General features: G+C 42.9%; 1 protein-coding gene across 4 annotated transcripts in view; it reads left to right on the top strand.

Moving 5' to 3' along the window:
- LTBP4 (latent transforming growth factor beta binding protein 4) overlaps nt 1-26719 on the top strand; it is a 922370-nt gene that overhangs the window by 612107 nt on the left and 283544 nt on the right. For all 4 annotated transcript variants that reach the window (XM_069207205.1, XM_069207206.1, XM_069207204.1 and 1 more), the window contains exon 9: nt 26347-26418. In XM_069207205.1, the coding sequence (XP_069063306.1) occupies nt 26347-26418 (72 nt within the window). The remainder of the gene's footprint in view (nt 1-26346; nt 26419-26719) is intronic.

The raw sequence follows: 26719 nt of genomic DNA, 5'->3' as shown, positions 1-26719 counted from the left end.
GCCGTGCGCGAGGGTACGCACGTAAATACAACATTGAGTTTTTTTTTTTATTTTTTTTATATTAACAAACCTCCCCCTAAAACAAAAACAAAAGAACTAAGACATTAAAAACACATTAACATTGATTGAGTTTGCAGAAAAATCATGCAGTATGCAGAGTTATAACACGTTCTGTCAATGACACAGTTTCCAAGGTAACTTACGTACTCTAACACTCCTGCGTAACACAGGACCCTCATCTCCACTCTTATTCACGTCCGATCTTAACATTGACTCACGCTTGGTGACAGCCTGAGGATCCCAGTTCCTTTTCAGTTTTACCACCTTGGATTTGTTCCACCACTTGTTGCCTTGGACCCTCACTGCATTGCCCAAAACACGTTCAACACACACCGGTTCGGAAAATTTTGCTTTACCTTTCTTGACAAACGTTGGCAGTTTTATCACTACCCAATCACCTTCCACCAACAATGACTCTTTAGCCCCTTTCTTATTGTCAAAATATCTCTTTTGTGTAAACTGCTTGTCTTCCACATTGGCCTTGATAACATCAGCACGCTCTCCAACTAGCATTTGTTCAAAAAACTTAGACATCCACCCAGGTTTGATTTGGGTATTGGGCTTTCTCCCTTTCAAAGCTTCAAAAGGAGATACCCCAGTGGTAGAATGAGGAGTTGTTCTATAAAACCAAAGCATAGCTTGTACAGATGCCAACACATCACACCCATTCTTCAGAGCCCACCTGATACAGTCCCCCACCACACGATTGAATCTCTCCACCAAACCGTTTGTTTGAGGTTGATAGAGGGAACATCTCAGGTGTTTGACTGAACCTTGGTTCAGAAATGCTTTAAACTCATCAGACACGAACTGAACACCATTGTCCGAAATAATTTCTTCTGGAAAGCCCTCATTCATAAACACTTCTCTTAAAAAGGCGACTAAAGATCTAGCATTAGGCTCCTGTACAAATTTGACAAAAGGCCACTTCGAGAAATAATCCACTATTACATATGCATACCGTAGTCTGGTATTAAGTAAGTGAAAGGGTCCCACCATATCCACCCCCAACTTCCGCCACGGACCTCCAGGACACGGAATAGGCATAAGGGGTGGCGTGGCAGTTTTCAGACTCTTGTCAGAATTTGAACATATCGCACAATTTTTTACCAAATGCTCAATTTCACTGTCCATACGTGGCCACCAAAAGTTGTCACGTATTCGTCTTTTGGTCATAGTGGTGCCCAAATGACCATCATGCGCCTTCTTCACTATTAAACTCCTCAATTCCTCCGGAGGAATGAGTTTATCATTTCTCAAGAGAATGCCCTCCTCAATTGTAAGTTCATCTGAAATTTTCCAGAATGGCTGGCTCGCCAACGTCAAGTCTTTCTCATAAGGCCATCCTTCAGCAATGAGCCTCATTACAGCACACAACTCATTATCTCCAGCCAACTTTTCCTTCCACTCTGTCTCAGAGCAAACACAGACTTGGTCAACCTCAACCGTTGCAATCATACAACATTCATCGTCCACCATCTCATCCGTCGTTGAGCTCAACTGCCTGGGAAATCTCGACAAATAGTCTGCTCTTATATTCCTTCCGCCAGGAATATGCATGACCTCAAAATCATATTGCATGAGCCTAGCTACTAATCTAGCAATTCTAGGTGTGCCTGTCTTATCATTAGTTCCTTTTAAAATTGAAACCAAAGGCTTGTGATCCGTCTTTAATTCAAAATGCCTCCCCCACACATAGCTTCTGAATTTTTCGATGGCCCAGACACAGGCCAGCAACTCCTTTTCAATTACGGAGTAATGCACCTCTGGCGCCCTTAAAACTCTGGACGCGAAACCAATGGTGTTTTCATCACCCCCAACAGTTTGAGTCAACACAGCCCCCAATCCAATATTGCTGGCATCAACTGTTAGGCAACATTGAAACCTTTGGTCATACGGTTTTAACACTTTGGCTTGAGTTAAGTGGACTTTGATATCTTCAAACGCTCGTTCACACTCAGCACTCCACTCAAAACTGGTCTTATCCTTCAATAGATTTGACAAGACTCTAACCCGACTAGCATACTCCGGTATGAACCGGGAGTAAAACTCACACATGCCTAAAAACGCTTTCACCCCAGCTTTGTCAGTAGGCGGAGGTGCTGCCTTAATAGCATCAATTAGACCAGGTTTCGGGCTAACACCCTCCTGACTAATCACATGACCCAAATATTCCACAGAGGATTTCATGAATTGGCACTTTTCCCTTCTAAGAACAATGCCATGATCCTTGAATTTCTGCAACACCTGTCTGAGGGTATTGTTATGTGTCTGTAGATCAGGGGCGTGAATTAAGACATCGTCCTGAAACACCATTACATTGGAAATACCTTTCAACAATGTGCACATAATCCTTTGAAACACTGAGGCTGCAGAAGCCAACCCGAAAGGCATGCGGCAAAACTGGAAAACACCACAAGGCGATACAAATGCTGTCAAATACCTGGAATCGGGATCCAGCTCCACCTGATGATATGCACTGGCCAAATCTAACTTCGTAAACACCTTTGCGCCTTTAATGGTAGACAACATTTCCGTTATATTAGGTAAGGGATGAGAGTCCACCCATATCTCCCTGTTTAACGCTCTCAGGTCCACACAAATCCTCAACTCTCCATTCTTTTTCTTAGCTACGACCAGTGGAGAAAGCCACAAAGAGGATTCAATGGGTTCTATGATCCCCTTGTTCTGTAAACTTTCTAATTCTCTTTCCAGATCTTCTCTCACACTGAAAGGCACCAACCTAATCTTATGCTTGACAGGGGTAGCATGCAATTTTACTTTTATCTTATGTTTAAAACCTTTCAGCTTTCCCAATTCTCCTGAAAAAACTTTGGGAAACTCGTTGAGTAGACCTTCAATCACATCCGTTTCTCTAATCACTGCAACCTGTTCCAATGTACCTGGTCGCAACACCATACCAAACAAACCCTGATGGAACCAACCTAAGATGTTCAAACCTTTAGCCGCTACATAAATTTTCCCATGTATACGTCTCCCCCTAAACTCAAGTATATCCTCAAAAAAAACCTTGAAGCTCAATCTTCCTCCCTTCATAAGACACTGGAGCCCTGTCTGGTGGCTCCAGAGCGCGATCTTTCCAATTCTGGTTGAACAAGTCGAGAGTAATCATGGTGATCCTAGCCCCTGAGTCCACCAGCAAACGCAAGGACTTGTTTCCAACTCTAACACACACATACGGATCCACACAGTTATCGGGATCCCCAGACTTAACCACACCACTATCAACAACTAAAACCATATCCTGAACCTCTCCCATGAGTTGTTCAACTGCTTCTTCATTCTCATCCATCACTGTCACAACAGATTCACGTTTGCCACCTTGACACACTTTAGCAAAATGCCCAACCTTGCCACAATTCCTGCATTGGATATTCCAAGCAGGACAAGCCTTAAACCCTTTTTGATGAGGCATATTTCCACATCTAAAGCAAACATTTTTTTGTTTGAAAAAAACATTAGAATTAGCAAACTTAATGTTCTTCTGACCACTTGTTTTAACTACTGGTTTTTTATCTTCTCTGTTGGTGACGGCGTTGACCCTGGTAGCTGCTGTCTGTTCAATTTCTCTGGACGACTTGATCGCCGATTCGATGCTCTTTGCAATTTTTATGGTTTCAGTCAATGTTGGATTGTCCAATGATAACAATTTCTGTCTGATAGACTTGTCTGTCCCTTGGCAAATAAATTGGTCTCTGATGAGTTGATCACCCAGCGCTTCAAACTGACATTCCGCAGCCAGAAGACGCAACGCCGAAATGTAAGTGTCAACATCTTCGCCAGAACGTTGTTCTCTCTTAAAAAACTTGTGCCTGGCCACCACCAAGCTAGGAGGAGCATCAAACCTGACGCTCATTTTCTTCACAGCTATTTGGTACTCATCCATTTCACCATCGGCCAATTGCAAGTCCGGTAGGTACTTAAAAATAGCCCTCCCTTCAAAACCAATGGAATGCAGGAAAAGACATTTTTTGCGTTCAGGCCTGTACCGTGATGCCCCTATCGCCCCTAAGTACGTCTCGAAGGCATCGTACCACTGCTTCCATACTATATGTGGTTCGCCAGGGCTCTCTAGAAATGGTGGTGGAGGGAGAACAGATTGCATGTTGGACCCCAAAAATAAATTGCTAAAGAAATATTCCTTGAAACAGGAACAAAAATTGTGACCCCCTTTTCTTGTAAACGTTTTTGTATGTTGAATATAAATAAATAATCCAACCAGCCCTTATTGCTTCCTAGCTAGTTGAATCATGAATAAATAACTCCTCAAATACCTTCTAAATGACCATTATGTGTATACCGAGAGTATAGGTGCTCCTTTCCTTTTTAACTTTTTAGCAAACTTGTTTCTGAATGTACAATGGAGGCGTTGCAGACCCAGATCCTTCTTCATCAAAGGTTCGTCTTCAATTGTGTAACCTCTCCACATCAAGACACAAAAAGGCCATTTCTATATCTGGTTGGCGTAACACAGGAAGAAGAAACTCCTCCCACGGGGTGGAGTAAGCCAGATCCAAAATAAGCCTGCTGTCTTCGTGTATATCCTCCACGATCGTGCTGGCACACGAATAAGGCGTTGGGGGCAAAGTTGAAAATAGCTGTTAAACAGCTGATGCGTGGGCTCGCTGTGCCTGGAGACCGAACCACCTCGTCGCCAAAATGAAGTAATCAAAGAGGCCGGTAAGCGCAAGTCTTCTTTATTTTACAACGGTAAAATAACTCCAATCAACAGTCTCCAAGCGCCCCCAAATCGCCGCTCCGTCCAACCGTCCTCACCGTCGTCCCTCTCCTCGGCGTTTCCCTCGCGCCGCCGTCCAAACGCCTAGCAACCCCTTCACCTTCGGGGTTCTAGTCGCGAGGCCGTGCGCGAGGGTACGCACGTAAATACAACAAAATTGCGAGTTGCAATTTGCGATTCGCTCGGACTCACAAATTGCAAGTCGCAGTTCGCTGTGTTCCTACATCTGGCCCTTAATTAGGAAACTTGTTAAAGTCACCTTAGAAGCAGGCATAACGAAAATCAATTAATTTGAATAATAATTTATTTAATTGATTACTTCATATACTGTATTATTATAAGCTGCCAGTTTCCTAGCTGGAGTTATTTTTTAGCAAACCGCACAACTTAAAAAGCTGGCGGCTAGCTATAGCCACTCATTTATGACACAATATCTAAGCTTTACATTTTTAACTTTAAGTGTGCGGACAACTTGCCTTTCGGATTGGAAAACTAAGCAACTGTTCCTAAAGTTGCACTGCACAGTTACAACTGACTCACATAATTTTAAATCTGGCATTTTGAAAACAAAACGGGTTTGTGCTCACTTTTGATGTACTGGACTTAGTCCACCCATGTACATGGATGTCATTTAGTGGTCACCAGAGGTAGAAGCTGCAGATCCTCGCTTGCTTCTTGCAACTCCTGGCACTGCGTTTGCGACCCTCTGCCTCAGAGCTGGTAACATCAATGCCAAGGACACAGAGGCATCTCACCCGTTAAAGGTGTTGTGGCTACACCCTCCTTTTTGGACCATTTTATTATGCCTCCCTCCACTTTTCTGACACTGTTTTTCTGGTTTTAGGACTCTGCACACCATACCATTGCTAACCAGTGCTAACGTGCATATGCTCTCTCACTTAAACATGGTAACATTGGTTCATCCCCAGTTGAGATATTCAATTTACTTATAAGTCCCCACTAAAATGCACTACATGTGCCCAGGGCCTGTACATTAAATGCTGCTGGTGGGCCTGCAGCAATGATTGTGCCACCAACATAAGTAGTCCCTTAACCATGTCTCAGGCCTGCCAATGCAAGGTCTGTGTGTGCAGTTTCACTGCCACTTCAACTTGCCATCTAAAAGTACTTGCTAAGCCCTAATCACCCCTTTTTCTACATATAAGTCACCCTAAGGTAGGCCCTAGGTAACCCATAGGGCAGGGTGCTATGTAGGTAAAAGGCAGGACATGTACATATGTGTTTTATATGTCCTGGTAGTGAAAAACTTCTAAATTTGTTTTCCACTACTGTGAGGCCTGGTCCTTTCATAGACTAGCATTAGACATGCCCTCATATACTTTTTAAGTGATAGATTCTGATCTGAAAGGGGTAACCAGGTCATGTTTTGCATGGCAAGAATGGTAATAGAAAACCCTGCTTGTTGGTGATGTTTGGTTTTATATTACTATTTTAGAAATGCCACTTTTAGAAAGTAAGCATTTCTCTGTACTTAAAACCATCTGTACATTACAGCCTGTCTCCAATCAATGTCTGGTCTGTGCTGGTTGACTGCTCCTTTGTGAATTTCCCCCAGACAACCACAAACACAGGACCCTCAGTCACATCTGCATTCATCTGCGTACTGAATGGGTCTTCCTGGTCTGGAAGATTGGAGGGCCTGAAATTTATATTTCAAAGGCCAATGGCCTGCCCTCACGCAAAGGACTGATAACCCCCATCCAGGACCCCGGCAGCGTGGTCTTGGCTGAAAGGGCACTTCAGAACCACTCTTTGAAGTCTCCCCACTTCAAAGGCATTTTTGGGTATGTAAGCTGGGTCTCTGACCCCAACAACTTGGACACTTCTGGACCATTACCTGAACTCTGTCAGAAGACCTGCCTGGGTGCCCAAAGGACTCCCTGGACTGCTTTGCTGAGAAGAACTGCTGCCCTGCTGTCCTGTTGGATCTGACTGGGCTGGAAGGACTCTACCTTCCCCCAAAAGTGCTCACCAGGGGCTTGGATTGAGCTTGCCTCCTGTTCTGAAGTCTCAGGGACAGCAAAGACTTCAACTACTAGCTTTTTGCTAATACCCAACTCTAGAGACTCCGGAATGACTTCAGCGACACCAGGGATGCCGCAGCCTTTTACTGCTCCATGGACCTCGCTGCACGCACGGATCGTGGCCTGCAACACAAGTCTGAAGTTACTGCGACTCTGCTGACATCACTCAGGGTCATCGCAACACTGGGAAGTCAACATATCATGTCCTGACGGACCGGAACCAGCGGCCCCACCAGGTCACAAGGAATCGCGGACACCCCCTCATTATCTCCCACTGCACCTGGACAGAACAACACCTCACCTCCACCTGCTGCGCACCCTGGAACTGATGCCTCTTTCCTCAGAAGGGACTGACGTTGCACCGACTCCCACAACGCTTCTTTCTGACTACTTGCAACTTCCTTGTTCTTCGTTTTCAAAAGTACTGTACCTTAGGGTCCGTGTGACTCTGACCGGTGGGAACAACTCTGTCAATGATGCCGTGATAGCCCCAGTCGGAGCTACTGTGTTTATAGGCAATTTTGTTGGATTTAATATTAAAAAATTCACAACTTTGATTGTGTACATTGGATTTTCCTTGTTTCAACAGTATTTTATTGAGATAAATATTCTTTATTTTTTTCTAGACGTATGTGGTGTCTTTTTGTGGTGTTTTCACTGTGTTATGGTATAAGTTCTGCACAAATACTTTACACATTGCCTTTTATGTTAAGCCTGACTGCTCAGTGCCAAGCTACCGGGGGGGGGGCACAGGATCATTTGGATTGTGCTGTGACTTACCCTGACTATGATTGTGGTCCCTACTTGGACAGGAGTGTATACCTCTGCCAACTAGAGACACCATTTCTAACACACAGGAATTGGAACGGGAACTTCTCTGGCAGCTCTGGTAAGTAAAATAAAATGCTTTTAAATATATGTTGTGTGCATGCAGGTGAGAGTGTGTCCGTGTGAGAGAGAGCATGTGTATGTGTGCTTTTATGTGTGAGCAGGTGTGTGTGTGTTGAAAAGTGAGTGAGAGGAAGTGAAAGGCAGAGAGATTGAGGGTCAGATTTATCAAGGCTTTGTGCCAGTGCAACACAAAGTCATGCTAACTGGTGCAAAGTATCAGTAAGTATGAGCGAGCCATTGAGAATAGAATAGGTGAGGGACAGAGGGGCTGGAAGAAAGCAAGAGTAGATGGGTAAGAATAAATAAATATGAGTGTGATGAAGTGTTAGAGAGTGTGAGGGAGAATGAGTGAGGGTGAGTGGCAGAAAGCGAGCATAAGTGTGAATTGATGAGTGTGTGTGTAAGTCAGTGTGAATGAATGGGTGTGATTGCGAATGGGTGAATATACGTTGGCATGCGTGAGAATGTGATGTTATGCTTATGAGTGTGTCATCAACCCTGAAATATTGAAGTTAATTCCTGCCTCTGGCACTCATGGTAAAATTCTGGTACTGGCACACTGGAGGCAGTTTTTAATATGACACGCACTGGTGACATGACAAAATGCTTGTGAATGAGAGCACACAATAGGTTATATGTAGCATGTGAGGACACCCTGGGACAAATGCTGGTACTGGCATGGTGTTTGTATTTCTTTACATAGGAGCACCTGTGGAAAACTGCTGGTGCTGAAATGCTGGAGGAAATTCTTCGCACCGCTGGCACAATTTTAGAGCTGGCCATTTGAGAGTAATTTTTGCATAAGGGAGGACAACTGTGGTATATGGGATGGGAACAAGCATGACAAAATGCTGGCCCTGGCAATCTAGAGCTAGGGTTTGACTTAATGGTCACCCATAGTTTATGGATGGCACTAATGTCAAAAGTGTGGTGCTAGCATAGCATATTGTAAGCATTTTTTGTACTAAAGGGGCACCCATGGCATTTGAGGAGCACTCATTACAAGATCCTGGCACAAAGGAGGTCATTTCTGATGCCCCAGGCACGTTTTGGAAAACCCTTGGGGAGCGTTGGGTTAAAATTGCTTGCCGCACCATGGAGAACTTGAATATTTAATAGTGCTTTTTCAGAGCCTGAGACTTTTTAGCAAATGTATGTGAAGACTGCTTTAAAATGCATTGTCATCACATTTTTAAAAATGGTATTGAGGATGCGATTCAAGCCTTGCAAATGATCTTCATTCAAATATATTAGCAGTGATGAATGATTTAGGCCAGTAATATAGTTCATATTCCAATATATGGTCTACAACAATTATCACATGTGGGCATAACTACTTTTGTTTTATGTTAATCAGTTTTTTTTTCTCTACCTATGATTTATCAACACATTTCTCATTTTAGTGTACACTAGGGCAGTGTTTCTCAGCCTTTTGAATCCTGTGGACCCCCATTTAATCATTACTGGAACCCAGGGACCCCCAACGAATCACTTTTGAAATCTGGGGACCCTCACTGAGTCATTACTTGAAGCAGAAGACCCTAGTATTTAATCATTTTTAGAATCACAAATATAAACAAATCTAAATTTTAATGGAAAGGTTGGACCTTTTCTACATTTAATTGAGGCCCCAGTTGTTCCTACTACATTCTGTTTGAGGTACTTGCACTGATTCCACAAATCAAAATGACACCAACTTCATTTTTAGCCTCCAATTTTAAATTCCTTCACATGTATAGAAAATGTTAAAATGTTCACATTTACATGTCTTTATTAATTTGTTAAAATTATTTAGTTTTCTAAGCAGTTGTGGATCTTCTTAATAGGCTTCGTTGCCCCCCAGGGGTCTCCAGGCCACAGGTTGGGAAACACTGCACTAGCGGAACTATTAAATCATGACAGTTTCCGCTTTAAATAATTTAGGTTCCCAGGGCTGCGCTATGTTTTGTGGCACTATATCCACTCAGTGGCTGCTGGCGACTGCGGAAAGTGGTGGTGGTTGGCTGGGGGGGGGGGGGGGTTACAAATAGGTCCATGCACACGCAAACTCACATTAACTCATTTGCCAACCTGCATTACATTAATTACCGTTTTAAAGTTAAAATGATTAACTTTAAAATGGTGATGTAACGCATGTGGCGATTTATTGCAAATTAGAAGCTTAAAAAAAAGAAAAAGCTTGAATCGGACAAGGGTCCAAAAAGTTATGCAACACTTTCAAAAACCAATCGACTACCCTGAGGAACAGTCCAACTTCATCCCTCAAAAAGGAGTTGACACATTCACACAGAAGCTGCCTTGCCAAGGGCCATTCTTGCCAGAAACTAATATTTACTGTGCTTCCCTCTGCTGGAGATATGATTTGTTTGTTTTGATTTTCTTGTGTATCTGTCCTCGAGTTACCTAGTTTCACCACATTTAGTATCTCTCTGTGTCAACTGGGCCCAACTCCCCGGCTGCATTTTCGAACTCTGCCCTGAAATACCGCCCAACTAGATCAAACCACACCCACCGTTTGCAATGAGATTTGGATGGTTATACCCTGATTATGGTAAAGAGTATTACGGTAAAGAGTACTATCATGATTAAGATTAATAGTAATGACGATGATTAAGCTACACACTCCTCAGTGGTGGTCTGGTTATCTACCTCAGAAGAAGGAAGGTATCTGCAGCCTGGCACCAGCCGACTGCCCAAAATTCCTGATGCAAGCGCGTTAGCCAACTGAGCTATCCATATGCACAAAATGCACCCTGCAGCCGGCTTAAAGCCATGACAGTATAATCAAATGTGAACAAAAACAACTTGGGACGCTGGTTATTTAAGTGGCAGGGCACAGTTCACTTTGCGTTTTGAGTCACGGTAAGCTAATGCGTACTAAAATTGGACACTCAAACAGTCCACAGCCCTCTCAGATCCATGCAGCTCCAGCTGAGCATTTTTTAAACTCTTCTCTGCCCCCTCCTTAAATACCTCCTTCTACCTCACCCCCGACACACACACGGCACCCATCATCTCTGGAAGGCCCTTGTAACACTGCAAGATTGTGTCACCTCTTTAATGTCCCTTTATTTCTTTGCAGTCAGTCCACACATCTCTGACAAGTCCCCGCATATCTTTCAAACGCCTACACACCCTGATGACATAGCATCTCTTTGAAGTGATGTCCCTGCATCTCTGTCAAGTCCCTGCACTTCTATCGAGCCTCTGGACTCCTAAATGACCCTGCATTTCTCTGAGTTCACTGCGCTCCCTGATGAACACGTATCTTTCGAAGTCGTTGCATCTCTGTCATGTCTCTGGAACCCCCGTTTATCACTCATCTCTTTGGAATCCACGCACTCTCCGATGACACCGGCGCTCACTACGGTCCACACATCTCTGCCAAATCCCTGCTGTAATCTCAAGTCCCTGCACCCCATAGTGACACTGCGTCTCTCGAAAGTCCCTGCGTCTCCCTAGGGCCCTGGCATCTCTCTGATGTCGCCGCATCTTTCCGAAATCCCTGCATCTATGCCAATTCCCTGCAGATCTCTCATGTCCCTGCACACCCTGGATAACTTCACATCTCGCTTAGGTTCCTACGTCTCTGTCGAGTCCCTGCACACCGCTGATGACCCCTCATCTCTCCGAGGACCCTGCATCCCTGTCAGGTGCTTGCATCGCTCTCAAATTCCTGCACAGCCGTAATGGCCCCACATCCCTCGGGTGTCACTGCATGTGCTCAAATCCCTATATTTCTTCAAAGTCTCTGCTTCTATTTAACCTACAATACACCTCTCTCAAGTCCATGCTTCTGTCTCACACCTAGCACAAAGACATAAAATACATTTAAAAAAGGAAACAAAAGTGACTTACCTTTGCTGCATGTCCTCAGCCAACTCCCATAGCCAATCCTGGCTCTGCTCTCATGCTGATAACAAGCACGAGAGAAGCTCCAGGATTGGATGTATCTACTTTACATAAACACATAAGTTTTCATGTAACACTAAGAGAGATGAGTAATGTTCCTCTAGCATAACAAGCAAGCATCCTACACAAGAGGTATACAAACGAGGCATTTGTCTATGTGGTACTACATCAGTCATATGCATTCATTATTAAACTTCAACAGTGTCAATTATTGCCATGTAATTAGGGTTAAGGTCATCTGACATTGCTTCTCAGCAAGATTGAGGGCCCAAGGCTCTATGATGTCACTTCCTGGGATGTCATTAAGGTCAGGTGTATGTGATGTCAATTCCGCCACCACTGGCATTTGGTGAATGCCCATGTAAATTTATGAACCGCTTCTTAAGTGGTAGTCTGAGACACTTATTACCTCAGAATGATGCGCTCTTGCTCACTTAGTGTGGCATGCTTTATCACTGGGTACCCTATCTAGCACTTAAAAGCATCCTTATCTGATGCAGCATATTGTGTAAATACCTGTTAGATGTACTGCACAGTAAGGGTAGAATATATAGAATATCTAGGATGCAGATGTGTGTTTAAAGAGAAAACATGGGGGTTTACAATTGTGTAGGCCACTCAATGGTATACATTTAAGGCATGCTTCTTCACTCACAAGGTTTAAAACAGGCAGGTCTCTAGCTCAGGCCATGAAGGTCTTTCAAATGAACATACGTCAGCGCCAGGTGCGGATGTAGTGCTTTCATTAGGAATGGTTTCACACACAAAATTGATACGGTGGTCAGTTTGCCAGCTGGAATGGAATGTCACAACTGTTCCCAGAAAACAGAGGTAGCTGTAAATATTCACAGTTATACTGTCCGATTTAGCTGCTAAAGGTAGTGGTTGAATATCAGGCCAACTTGCAGTACTAATCAATTGGAGAACTATTAGAGTAAAAAAACCTATCAATAACCTCATAGGGTTATTTTTTGTTTTTAACGTCAGACCTAATGTGTACTTTAACTGTATGCAGTGTGAATCGGGTTGCCACACAACTATAATGTGTACGTTTCATTAGATATGATCCAGAACACATTGACATGCTAATGGATTTAGATACTTAAAGTCTATAATCCTGCCCTGACAACATTTGTATGCTAAACCGGGGTGAGAGAGATCTGGTGCTAAGATCCTGCTATCAATGCTATTGTGTTAGCATGATCAATGTGAGAAACACACTTATCCTCTGTGGGTATGGCCTGGCAGAAGACATTCTCCAGGAATTTGGCACCTATAGTGATCATGATTTCTTCTCCACAAGCTCTCTTCCAAGTTCCAATGGATTCTTTGGATTCAAAAGTCAAAAACACTATCCAGATGTTCAGAGCATTGACAGCTGACCTCTGTGAGCCGGCCCTTGAGTTCCTATGGGAATTTAGAAGCAAAGCAATTATGTTTCTATATCAGGCTGTGCTTGACCACGCAGTGACGGGGGATGTGAGGTGTCCTGTTGATAGTGGATGCATAGCATGTTCCACAGTTTCTATTTATTGGCAGTTGGGCAGGTAATTCCATGCATTTGCAATGTCGAATTGTTAAGAAGAGTTTGAAATGAGTGCACTGATTCTTTTCTAAAATAAGAAAAGGCACACAGTGAATATTCAGGTGATCATTAAAAATGTTGTGAAGTAGTAGCCCCTAATTATTTAAACATACAATTTAGAAGATATCGACAATGGTTAAGAAGGATGCGCTAGACACTCTATGCCGTTTTTAGGTTAGTCATGTCAAACTTAAGGCCTAATTTAGAGTGTGGAGCGCAGTTTTACTTCTTCAGGGTGATAGAGTGATTATTCTGTTGCCTTGACGGAGTACCTGTGCTTGTTATTTCTAGATGTCAATTGGCCCTGCAGACATCTCTAGTTATTGGCAGAAGCCACCACCACACCAGTTCCTGTCAGTGTGTTAAATGTTTGACAGGGGCTTTGTTAAACATCATGGTAGGCCGTCAAACTTTTAGCATGTTTTTGCTTTTTTAACAACAAAATGTAAAAACGGGATTTTATTTACAAAAAAGCAAAAATTAATGTCTCCTATGGTGTAGGGTCATAATGCTTTTTTACTGTCCTTCACTTACAGGTTTACTTGGTGTGTACCAATAGCAAAAAAACAACAAAAATATATATAACACTGATCACTCTAAATCAGCCGAACAGCGTTATATGTAAATCTCCAATGGTGTGGAGTATGTCATTGACGGACCTGGAGTAGTACCCATCACTGACATATTTAAGGTCAGCTTGCCTGTAAGTCGGGTGGACCATGAGACGGATAACCGTCTCTGCCAGACTCTAAATTAAGCCGTTAGGGATTTTAGTCCTAGCTTTGTTTCCATGAAGCAAAGTGGTACTTAACTGTCTGATTTGTAAATCACAACATACATCACTGGTGATATCCATTGATTTGTTGATGTGTAAAGCAATAAGCTGTTATGAAATGTACATGGAGTATGAGGTTATGTTTGGTTGTTTGTCAACACCTGAGGACTAGGTTTAAAATGGACAGCTCAAGGCTTTTTGTAAAGTGAAGGTGATCCGTAAAATACGTTTTTTTGATCCCCAGCAAGCACTACAAGTGCTTAATATGTCACCTGATTCAACTCAGTATAATTACTGAAGGTGTGGGGTAGTAGGAACTGAAGGTAGGACTAGGTCAGTCTTTATTCAGTGCCCGGTATTAGTGAGGTCGTTTTAGATCCTAAGGCAGGGAAGTCATGGTTGGAAAATGTCCAAGCAAGGGGGTGCTGTGTTGTCCTACAGGGGGAGGGGGGATTTCCCTTACGGACTAGGTGGTCTCACACACATAATAGTGTCTTGCTTCATCATATGACCACCTAGCCCCACCCAAGTAAGATGGTACTACTTGGGCGGACTCAACCTCTTGGTTAAAAGAACCCGAGGGAGTGCTGAAATTAAACTGACTGGATAGTTACATAGATCCAGAAGGGGTGAATAATAAAATTACCAAGCATGTCACCAGTAGCTACTGCTAGTTTTAATGAAGGTGCGTGCTGGTAAGACTAAAAACAAGGGGGAGAGGCTGGTTAGACAGTAATATCTCTTGGAGTCTAAAAAGAAAAACGGATGACCAACATGTTTCTGCCCTCACTAGGTGCTGGTAGGTCAGGGGCATTCATCAGGGTCGGAGCACACGCAGTAAGTGGGGTGCTCAAGGTGAATAATGTATGGCCTACCTGAACGGGTAGTTCACGGTGGGGTAGGTCTGTGATAAATATTAAATAAATAAACCACAATTTATTCAGAATATATTCAGAGTGAAAAAAACCGTGGCAAACCACTGCAAAGCACACAGCAATAGGTGAAAAAATGTAAAAGGCACTCACACACGCATGCAAATGTGACTTACCCCAGGGTAGGGGGCGGTTTGCCTCTGGTCTGGCTAGTGCCGGGGTGGGGTTTTCCCTTGTAGTCACACTCTGAGGAGATTAAGGGTTTAGCAGGGAAAAGAAAAGGGGGGGCGAAAAAGAATGAGGGCGGACAGAGCCTAAAGGAAGGAGGGAGACCAAGGCAGGGAAGGAGAGAGAGACAAGGGGACCAAGCTTAGAAATGAGGGAAGAAAAAAAGGAAAGAAGAAAACAGAAGAAAGCAGAAAACAGAAGAAAGCAGAAAACAGAAGAAAGAAGAAAGAAAGAAGAGAGAAGAGAGAAGAGAGAAGAGAGGAGAGAGGAGAAAGGAAAAAAGGAAAAAATGTGGAAGCCAGGCCAAAGGGGAGCTAAAGGCTACAGAGGGGAGGAGAAACAGAGATTAAAAGAAGAATCCAAAGGGCCAAAGAGGCCCACACTTACCACTCCAAAGGGAATACCATGGGGGGTACCTACATGCCGGAGCCAGGCCGCTCTGGTACTAGCTGGAGGGCTGGTCTGATATTTATGTCGACCAACAGCCAATCAGCAAGAGGCTGGGGAGGCTGGGGGCGGAATCCCATGAAAAGATTGTCAGGTGTGTCGGGCGTCTTAACTTGGAAACTCCCGACTCATGGAGAGTATTGTTGCCACGCCCAGAATCCGGCCGCGCCCCCTCGGGGGCTGCGCCGGTACGGAAGCCTGGAATGCTCCCAGGTCCTGGTGGAGCGCAGCAGTCCGTGGTCAACCCGCGGGACCTCGGTAGGACAGAGGCCCGCAGGGTGGATCGCGCTTGAAAGTGATGTCATGCAACAGGGCGCTGACTCCACGGCGCGACTGGCGAGCGCGGAGAGCGTCCTGCAGTGATGCGTCGCGGGAAGCGCGGCGCGTCATGCGAGCCCACGGGACTATGGGAAATTGAGTCCCGTGGAACGAGCCTAGTCGTCCGGCTAGGACGACTAGGTGAAGGTGAAGCGGGGGGGGGGAGAGAAGGGAAAAAAAAAGAAAGGAACGGGGGAAAAAAGGGGAGGCAAGCAGAAAAAGAAAGGAAAAAAGAGGAGAAGGGAGAAGAGAAGAGAGAGGAGAGAAGAGAGAGAAGGCCCAGACAGGCCGACTCAGGAAGAAGGGAGACCAAATACTAAGAATGCGTAGAGAGAGAGGAGGAAAGAAAAGAAGGAAAGAAAAAAGGAAACAAAAGGGAGCTAAAAAGAAGGGGCAAGGCGGGGGGAGCAGGGAACAGGGAGAAAGCAAGAAGAGAAGAGAAACGAGGGGAAAAGAGACGGGACAAAAAGCAAGAGAAAAGATACGACGGAACGGAGATAAGGACACAGCCAAAGTAGAAACCAATAGGAAAAAAAGGGAAAAAAAGACAGAGAGGCATAAGAAAAGAGCAACAAGGTGGGGAAAAAAAGAAAAAGGGGGATGGTGGGGGGGAAAATGAGGAAACGAAAGGATGTGAGAGGGGGAGCGACAGTAGCTATGATGGCAGGGGTCGGGGAAAATACTCTGGTTGGTAGGAATGCTACCCAGGTCAAAAATAGCAACAGGGGGGAAGGGTAGTGAATCCCACAGTGGGGCATTATAGGGCCCTAGGGGGGATCTCATATGGGGAAGGAGTCATAATGGTATCTGGTCATCATCCTAAAGCTGACCACTGGATATTGTCGTTCAATCCTCTAGTGTCCGTTTGCAGCCTCCATATCCACCTCTGTTCATATAGTAGGAGTTTTTGTTTGGTATTGATTGTTGTCGATTTTAATTGGTCCAACACCACCCATTGCATGTGATCAGGATGGTGATTGCTGGAGATATAGTGCTCGGTGAGTCTTGTGGCGTCTCTTTTGCAACGGATGGTACTCCTATGTTCGCAGATGCGTGTCCCCACTCTTCTTGTCGTCATCCCAATGTATCTCTTGTCACAGGGGCATGTGATCATATACACCACGTTTTTGCTGTTGCAGTTTGTTAATTGTCTAAGTTCCCAGGGCGTCTTTAGTCCCAAATCAAGTGTAAGGGTTTTCTTGGTGAATGCGCAGACACTGCAGCTGCCGCATGGAAAGTGTCCTTTGGGGGGAGGAATCAACTCACTCACACTGTTGAGGCCTGCAAGATGTGTTTTAAGACAAAACACCAGCTGTTGTTTTTGACACACCAAATGCAATACTTATGACCTCACAATATTTATTCCAATAAGTAACAACACCTAAACGCAAAACCTAATCCAAAACAACACAAATTAATAAATAGTACTACATTTACAGTCATCCCTTTCAAAGTAGTAAGGATAATGTGATATGTAATTTCATCTGTTATATTATTTGAAACTTTTTAAACTGCATATGTCACATTAAGGGAGAGGTCATTTGCATTTTTTGTATGAGTCATGTTTTGCATGGTTGTTCTCTGAGTTATGGATTGTGATCCAAACCATAACTAGTACATTTTAGTGTTTTATTTGATTCAATTAGTAACTATAACTGCACTTTTATTGTGTTTTTTAAGTTCATTTCGGATTTTTTCAACACACAATGAGGTGTTATAACCACTTTTTTCCTTTTAAACGTTTTTTCAGGGATCTATCTATCGATCTATCTATCTATACATCATCTGTCTCTCTCTCTCTCTCTCTCTCTCTCTCTCTCTCTATATATATATATATATATATATATATATATATATATATATATTTCGGTTCAGCAAGTACAGTAAACTGCTGGCTCATAATTTAAACATTGCGTAATTTGGGAGCTATGAGAGCCAGGCCATATGTTTTGTTTACAAGCACAGAGCTAGTCTAGACATCCCTGTCTGCCCAGATATCAATGCCTCTGCGAACAGCTGTACAAAAATAGACTGAGTCCTGCTGATACATGAAGCATATCAGCAAGGAAGGACCGGAGGGAATAAATAATACGGCTCTAATCGTGCATTGATTTAAAGGGCAGTTCCTATAAACTCTCAGGCACTTAGTTCAGTCAGGAATTAAGTTCTATAAACAGCTGAGAACACCCACGACTCTAGTTAAAGCTCTGCCTCTCCAGCACTGGGTGCCAGCGCGGAAGCAGACTACACACTCCCTGCCCCCCCCACCTCCCCTCTCAAAACAATCTGGGCCCTCACTTATCTTGTAAGCTGCTATTGCTATCCAGCTAGGCGCTTATCTCAACTATACAAGAATATACAAGAAAATCGCAAAAACGACAAATGTCACCCTTAAGTGCCAAATTTACCACCTCATTTGCCTTTTCCAACATATAACAGAATATTTTGTGGCCAGATGAGAAAATTTTTGGGAACTAATGAAAATTAGACCTAAAATGTATATTTAAGGGAGAACATTATGTGCTAGTTCGAAGAAAATAAATATTTTTGGGGGACGGTAAGGAACAGTTTGAAGCGTTGGGCAAGCCGATCTTTAACTGACATACAACTTAAAATATCGGTATTATCTTTTAAAGCCAGCATAGATAAAGGCAATCGTTCAGGAGATTGTTTTGTGAAAAGATCAATTTTTGCTCATAAGTTCTTCCTTGAGAGTAGCCGTACAATCGTCCTCCACACAGCACATGTGCAAGAGGGCAGCCCCAGAACATTCACCCACACCCAGTGCGTTAAATGGAAACAGAGAAAAGCAGGTAGTCACTATTTGAGAAGTGCTGGCACTCTACCATGAAATGTATTGCAGCAGTTCTGATAAGTGCAGGTACTTCCCTTTCAAATTAAATAAGTGCAGGTACTCAGTGCAGGACAGTACCTGCCCACTTGAAGCACTGCCCACCCCGGCAGACCAAGAACAGCATAGGCAGCAGAACAAGAGGCCTTACTAACAGTCAGCTAGTGTGCAAGCTTCCCTCCTGCGTAAAGAGTGGGGGCACTGCTTGAGGCAGCAGTGAGAGCTTTCTAATGGGCACAGTGTGGCTAGGACGCCATAGGCGAGCAAATAAAATGGCATCTTTAACTGCTTTAGTAAAACACACCACTGTCCAGGTTGAATGGAATCATTAGGGGTCTTCCCCCCCCCCCCCTTGCCACTGCACCTGCTGCACCAATGGTAGCTACACCCCTGAGTATACGTACAGAAACAGGAGACCATACTTCACATACGTGTCAAATTGGCACAACAGGAAGGAAAACTTCCCGCGCACACTGCATAGATTCAATCTTCATTTGGACCCTGGCACACACAGCAGAAGTGTCTCATATTTTTAGCAAGCACAAATTCAAGGGTCCCTCTGTTGACTGTAGCTGTGCAACGCACACGGATACCCACACGCACACAGTGCAGTACAGACAGAAGCAATGGGAGATTTCCTCATATGCATCCTATCATAGGCAGCAGTAGTATAAGCTTTTGTGACTCACAAGGCACAGGTATGTGACAAGTCAGCATGTCACTTATTACAAGGCTGACACAAAAAGACAAGGAATGCAAGTGCAAGATTCTGTAGCTGCAGGTGGCCTTCTGCACCGGGCGTATTTTGTGGCAGGTGCAGCTGGTTTAACTGGGACGGTGGGACATGACAGACAACCAAAAACAAGGTCCTATAGCCAGTGGTGGACATTTTTCACTAGATAAGAAAGATATCCAGCGAGGAAAAGAGCGGTAATTGTTGATCCTGGGGAATCACTTACCCAAGATGTAAATGATGATGAACGGAATTTAGTACGTATGCCAATTTCGACTCTGATGTAAATCTTAATCTGATTATGGACTGTTCCCTGGATTCCTGCATTGCTTAATCTTTGGGCCAATAGTTGGTGGGTCACAGTGCCAAGGCTGATGAAAGTTCAAGTAGGAGCAGAAAGTAGGGTGGCTACTCCATTAGAATCAACAGTGCTCTTGAGGTCGAGTCATTATGATCATTGTAGATTATGTGCCTCTCGAGGACAGAGTCCTGTTTATCATTCTGAGAGGATATTATTTCGTTTAAGAAAAGTAGAGATCTGAGAGAGAGAAATCTTTTCAATAAGCTTACGTAGAAATCCTCTGTTGGGTATTTGCCTGTTTGCTGGAGGATCTGGTCACGTCCTTGCTCCTTTGAGATGGATTTGATGTAAGATGCTTTCAGGTTGCTGAGGAGCTCTCTAGATGATAGGGAAGAATTAATGATTGCTCTGGCTGAGGTGGCAGAACAGGATGCTATGAGATTGTTTTTGACTGTGTTTGTTGGCATCGCTCAGCTGGTGAGCCCGTGCTGTTGATTGTTTTTGTTTAGGTCATTGGGTTCTTTTATCAATAGAAGCTGAAATAGCATGGTTCAGATTGTGTGTTAGTGCTAGAAGCAAGAGGTGAGATTGGGAATAGGAATGGTCACTGGGTTCTTTGAAGAGAATGTGTAATTCAAAAATATTACCTTTAGCAATGAATTGTTCTGCCAAGGATCATTCTGCAGAATTACTGAATGTGATTGGTGCAGTTTGAATTGCAGTCCAGTTTAAGGAACTTAGCAAAGATTTTGAAGAATATTTTAGTTGGACAAAAGAGCTCCTGGCTTTCTTGGTGGCCGCTTTGTGTATTTTGTGCTGTTCTGCTTCAAGGTTAGCGTGTATCCGTCTCATTCCCGTTAATATCCAAATTGAAGAACACCAGCCTGGTGAATCTGCATTTTGAATAAATAAAAAACAGTAGGAAAATTATTTTGACAAAAATCCAACAAATGTCGTAAAAAACTATACCAAACCAAGGATGGTCTGGTATATAAAATGAAGCTTCTTAAAAGTTCTGAAATATTAGGAAATGTAAGAGCAATTGTTTTGAAATTAGATTAAAAACAGTAATGAAAGGGAAATGGCTCCCATAATTCTTTTTTCGATTTCTACTAGTACCCAGTAAGGGAGTCAATGTAATGGGTTGGTAGGGATAATCGATGCATGTAAGCTTGTATGTATGTATGTGGAATTTCTATGGCACCAATGTAGCCAAATGACAGCTGAGCACTATACCAGGTCAAAGACAAGCATAAAGTCAACAAGTGATAGGAGAGGTAGCTGGTTTTTGTACTGTTTGTACATTGTGATACAGTGTGCTTTGAAGAGGTGCACCTTCAGTTCTTCCCTTAATTGGAGCAGCATTTGGCAGTCCTGATGGATACAGGGATGTTGTTCCAGATCCCAGGTGTATAGATGGAAAAGGCCTCCTGCCTTGTTTTTTATTTTTCATGTTTCTTAAAATTTGCAGACCTATGGCATCCTGGCTTTGGGTGTGCTGAGAACCACCAGAGATGATGAACTTGTCTGTAAGATAAGTAAGGGTACTGGTCATGATGGATTTATTACCCACAACCCAAGACAACATCAGGCTAGAGAACATGAAGTGTACAAAAGAAAAAACAAGACTGCATGACATTTCCATTTATGCGCCCAGGATCTGGAACAACATCCCTGTACCAAAAAGGAACACTCCAACTCTGCTCCAATTTCTAAAAGAGTTGAAGACCCACCACTTTGAAGAACACTACATCATAATGCACTAACTGTCCATAATCCAGCTTCCTCTACTTTTACCCATTCACTTTATTCTTATCTTTGACCGTGCACAAAGCTCCACTGCCTACATATGTATTTACACACAGCATATAATATCCGTGAAATATATTTGACAGGGTGCTTCCGAAGGAGGCAATAGGTGCTACGACATTCGGAAATACACAGCAACACATTCTTGTGTTTTTGTAAAGTGGGGTCACAATGCATTACTTTTTTCTTTCTATGTTTCTATGTTTCTTTCTTTTTTCAAATATTTATTCATTTATATATTTCTTCTTGAGAGTTTTATATAGTACTCACAAGTTCCATGAGCATCAGAGCAATACACAAAAGTGGCGATGGCAAGGTACATTTATTGTAAAAATTGGAGTGCACATGAGTAGAGATCAGAAGCACCCTGCCAACCTATATATTCATATTCATAACTGGACAGTACAAAAGCTTGGACAACCAGCTAGTCATTGGCACTCCTGAGCATGGAATTGATATGCTTCTGGAGACTGAGTTGAGAATGAAGAGTAAAACCTATTGACTTAGCACTCTCAAGCACCCTTGCCTTTGCAATTTGTTGTAGATGTGTCACTGGTTATATGTTTATCTTCCCTCACTGGACATCACAGTGTGAGTTTAATCCCTTTTCTTCTGGAGAAGAAGATAGTGAACAATATTGCAGTCAATATCTGGTTTGTTAACCTTTAGTTATCACTGGAACGCGTACTACACATATACAGTTCACTCATGAGCTTCAGCCCACAAGACATGAAAAACTGGTGTTTTCATTTTGGCTTTATAAGAGACCAATGGGAAACCTTTAATGAACACAAGAAATGAAAACAAACGTGTTCACATTGAGATCAGGAAGGAGAAATAAAATGAAAAGTGGTGAAAATTTACCCAGTTCTTTCTCTAACTCTCCCTTTGTGAGCTCAAAGCTCAAATCGCTTACAAGGTCTTTCATTTAAACCCAACTTCCCACAGATTTCTATCATTGTCACTTTCTCTGTGGTTGGATGGGTGACTGTGTGAAATCCCTGGAAATTATTGACACTTTTTAGAGTTAAGCAAGAGTATAGAGTTACACATAGTTGTGTGCCATTGTGGTGGGTAACACTAACCTATGATATCATAGAGCTTGCATAGTTGTTTTTTAGAGCTGCTGATATTGCTTAGCTATCAATCTCCTGGAACAAAATAAATATATTTTTAGAACTGAAGCCATTCTTCCTGGAGAAAGTAGACTATGGGGTTGCATATATGGTCTGTCTAAAAAGGTAAACGGCAACTGCTGTCACTCTCTTTGTAGTTAGCCAGGGACTAGAGGAATGAGCCCATAACCAACAAACCCCGTTGCCATTGACCATCACATGGAAGCGAAGACTATTAAGATAGGGTCAAACTTAAATGTTGTCAAAGACAGCTGCTACAGATTGTATCTTAGACAATGCTACCCTTGACTTGCAGACATTTAAGGCTGTGTAGCAAATACATTTGTTGCAACTTGAAAATGGCCATGGGTATGGAAATCGATGGGTTTGAGGATACGTTGATGTGAATAATGTTGAAGAGGTTCCAGCATACACTATAACTGTGCCGGGCACTATTGCCTTGTCTACCAGTGCCAAATGGTGTGATCGCTTGAAGGATGGAAGTGTTGGTTGGATGATGTAAAGACCAATAAACAGAATTTTGTATGCAGACACTAGTCCTTAATGGGATGAGTAGTCACCATTTGGCAGACTTTAACTGTGATATTAATTGAGCGAGTGAGGGAGAACCTTGTTCTCTCTGGATCAGTGTGGGCAATTGATGCAAGCTGCATCTTGGACAAGAGGGTTGTAGGTATACATTGGTTCATGGCATTGTTCTGTGGATTCCAATGGTAGAACACACTGTAAGCTTGACCATATTTCCCCTGCTAGCTGTTTAATTTGCCTATGTATATAGTGTCTCATCAGTCAAGACTATCCTTTGAAATATAGGCTTTCCAGTAGATTGTATTATAGAATGTTGGCTACATGTGTAACAAAGTTACTCAACTTTAGTTAAACCATAAGGTTAATTTTATTGCCAACATATGAGAAACAAGAGAAAGTTGAAAATCAAGAAAGCATGTAAATGCCAAGTGGTTCACTCCTTTATATTCACATACTGGCTACTTCTGTCAGTATAAAGTCTATTTTCTAGTCTTTCCTACTCACTGTTTCTTTCTCTCTCTATTGAGAAACTTAGAGGAAAACAAATAAATGTCCTCATCCTCACCATTGCTAATGCAGGCAGTGGTCTATTGTCATGTGGTTCCTATTTTGGTAATAAGACGGTGTGTTTTGGGGTGGCAGCACCACCAAGTGTGGGTGATTGAGTCAGTCCCACACCACCTGGGTCAGCCTAACTTCTGGCTAGCCTGCAGTGCCTCACCCAACCATAGAAAGAAAAGGAAATCTGTGGTGACTGAAGCCTGACATTGACTCCTCAGGAAAGTTGGGCGAAGAGATCATACCCCTTTCTCTTCACTCAGTTACTCAGAAACTCACACATATCAAGGCAAAATATGAGATGCAAAATGGATTTCAATCCATTTATTAAAACAATTGCATTCTATTATAAAAACCATAAGCTGCGATAATTAGGCAGATGAAACATAAAACAGTGATTATCATTACAATTAGTATGAAGAGATAAACAACCCCACCATCTCTGTTTGATCCTAAAAGCCTAAAGATTCCTACCTACACCCTTTATCTAAAATGTGAGAGCATAGCAGTAGTACCCCTCTGCCTATCGCAGTCTAAGAGAGGGACCCTAACCCCAAACCTGAAGAGGCTGGAAAGGGTCAGTCTGTTGTCTGGATGGCAATCCTCTTGGGAAGCTGAAGTCAGTGCCAGGATCAGCTAAGCTATCAATGGAATGATGTGCATCACAGGATGGTCATTATTGGAATGCCCTCTGCCCCCTTTAGGCCTATGTGGTGTTATGTAATAAATCCTTCAGTCTTCTAAGAACAGGCCTGACATACTAATGTGTCTAGGAATTGGGGTCTGACTCCTGAGCTCCTGGAGTAGCTATACGAGTTAGAATATTGTGTACTGAACATGAAAGCCTTGAACAGGGCACAAAGTGTACATAGGTCTGATAAAATGTGCAGTGCAAACAACTGTATCTTCCCAGAATGAAGCAACTTATTAAAATATAAAAACTGCAAGCTAAAGGCTGGCTCTGCTACAAAAATATGAAATGAAGAAAAATGTGTCTCTGTGTAAAGGCACAGGCTACGGGTCTATGCTAAAATAAGGGCTTAATCAAAAATTTGGGTGTCCAACCCAGGCACTAAGGAGAACCCACAACACTATCAGCCCAATAAATAAGAAAAATGAGTCTAATCTTTTGATGAACATTAAGATAGCGAGAGCCAATGGTAGAGTAAGATGGTGACACTGGAATGGGATGTTTCAATTTTTAGTATACAGTATAGCTCATGTTGGCATTCATAATGTTTTGGCCGTCTATACGTTCAGGCTCCAATTTAACTAAAAAGTCCAAATACAATTAGGAAGATAGAAGCACTAATATTTATTAAACTAGAGTTATAAATAATATGTATTTTCTAGTCTAGTTTTGCTTTGTTGAATTGTCAATTTTAGCCATAGTTTTATAACTCTGCTATCACACCACCGCATTAAGATTAGGAATGTTTTAAAAGTCTTAATGGTCCTGAAGAAAATATTATTAAATTTACTGTATTACTAAATGTTACTAACGATACTACACAAATCACCATTAGGTTGGTCATTATGAACACTGGTGCTCCGGACCACCATGCCGGCGGTGGCGGAAATTACCGCCACCGGCATGGCGGTCCGGACTGCCATATAATGTTTATGCGTGACCGCCACAGACGGAACTATGCCACCACCAGGCTACCGTCGCCGGGAAGCCTGATGATGGCGGAGTTCCCTATCCAACAGGGCAGTGCTGCCCACCGGATAAAGAACCTGTGTCCACCAGCCTTTCCCTGGCAGTGTTTCCTGCCAGGAAAAGGCTGGTGGAATGGGGGGCCCTGCACTGTACATGCACTTGGCATGGGCAGTGCAGGGGTCCCCGCGCACAGCCCCGTCGTGCATGTCACTGCCCGATTTACAGGCGGTAATATGCGCGACGGGTGCTGCTGCACCCGCCACACTACAACATTGACAACAGCTCTATGTGGAGCCGTCGGCAATGTCCTGGCCCAGCGGAATATTCTTTATTGGCCTGGCGGGGTCCTCAACGGGCTGGCGGGCTGTGTTTAGACCGCCAGCATGAACACTGCGGGAAATCCCGCCATGTTCATAATGAGGGTCCATATCTTTTTTTTATTTACTTTTTATAAATTCATAAGTTTTGCATGTTTTATTTTTAAGTTCAGTGTATAACATATTAAATAATAGCACAAAAACGAAATTTGCGTAAGCAAATGTCATTAATAGGGTGTGACATTACAGCTGCCAAGTGTTTTTGCAATGCATTTTTTGCAGTTTTAAGATGCCCTATGTATAGGGTGGTGCAACAGCTTTACAAAGGTAGCTGTGTTTATATTTCCAAAAAAGGAAGAAGCAGGTTAAAATGATCCCCTACACCCAATGAACTTTGAACTGATGAGAATTTACAGAGTGTGCCTGTGTGTATCTAATTACCCCCTTTTCAACATTGATGACTAACTCCTGTAGAATTTGACAAGCAATCTATCAAAATGGCAAGATGTCTTCCATGTAAACTGAAGCATGATAATGAAATAAAACATTTTATTTTTATAGGAAATATCGCAGTAGGAAGAAGTGATCTGCAGTGCCCAAAGGGCTATGAACAAATAAATGGATCTTGTGTAGGTGAGTTGTGTATTTAAAAACATTTGTTTAACTACCACCTTCATGTATATACAATGATTGTTTTGCTTTTGGTCATAGCTAACTTGATAACGTTTTATTGAATTTAGCTAGACACATGGATATTAGGAGCAATATATTTTTTTTTAAAAAGAAAGCTTTAAGGCCTGCCGCTCATGTGCATGTGGCAAAACCTGTTGGGGGCACCTTTTTTGTTTGGAAAAAAAAAGGCAAGAATTCAGGCCCATTACCCATGACATGCAACGGGACCTGCTGTGAGCAACATTTTCTTAAAACAGGGAAG

Source organism: Pleurodeles waltl, chromosome 9, assembly GCF_031143425.1.
Source record: "Pleurodeles waltl isolate 20211129_DDA chromosome 9, aPleWal1.hap1.20221129, whole genome shotgun sequence".
In the NCBI taxonomy this organism is placed as follows: Eukaryota; Metazoa; Chordata; class Amphibia; order Caudata; family Salamandridae; genus Pleurodeles; species Pleurodeles waltl.
Note: the sequence above shows the minus strand (reverse complement) of the source record. Positions and strands in the feature narration are given on the sequence as shown.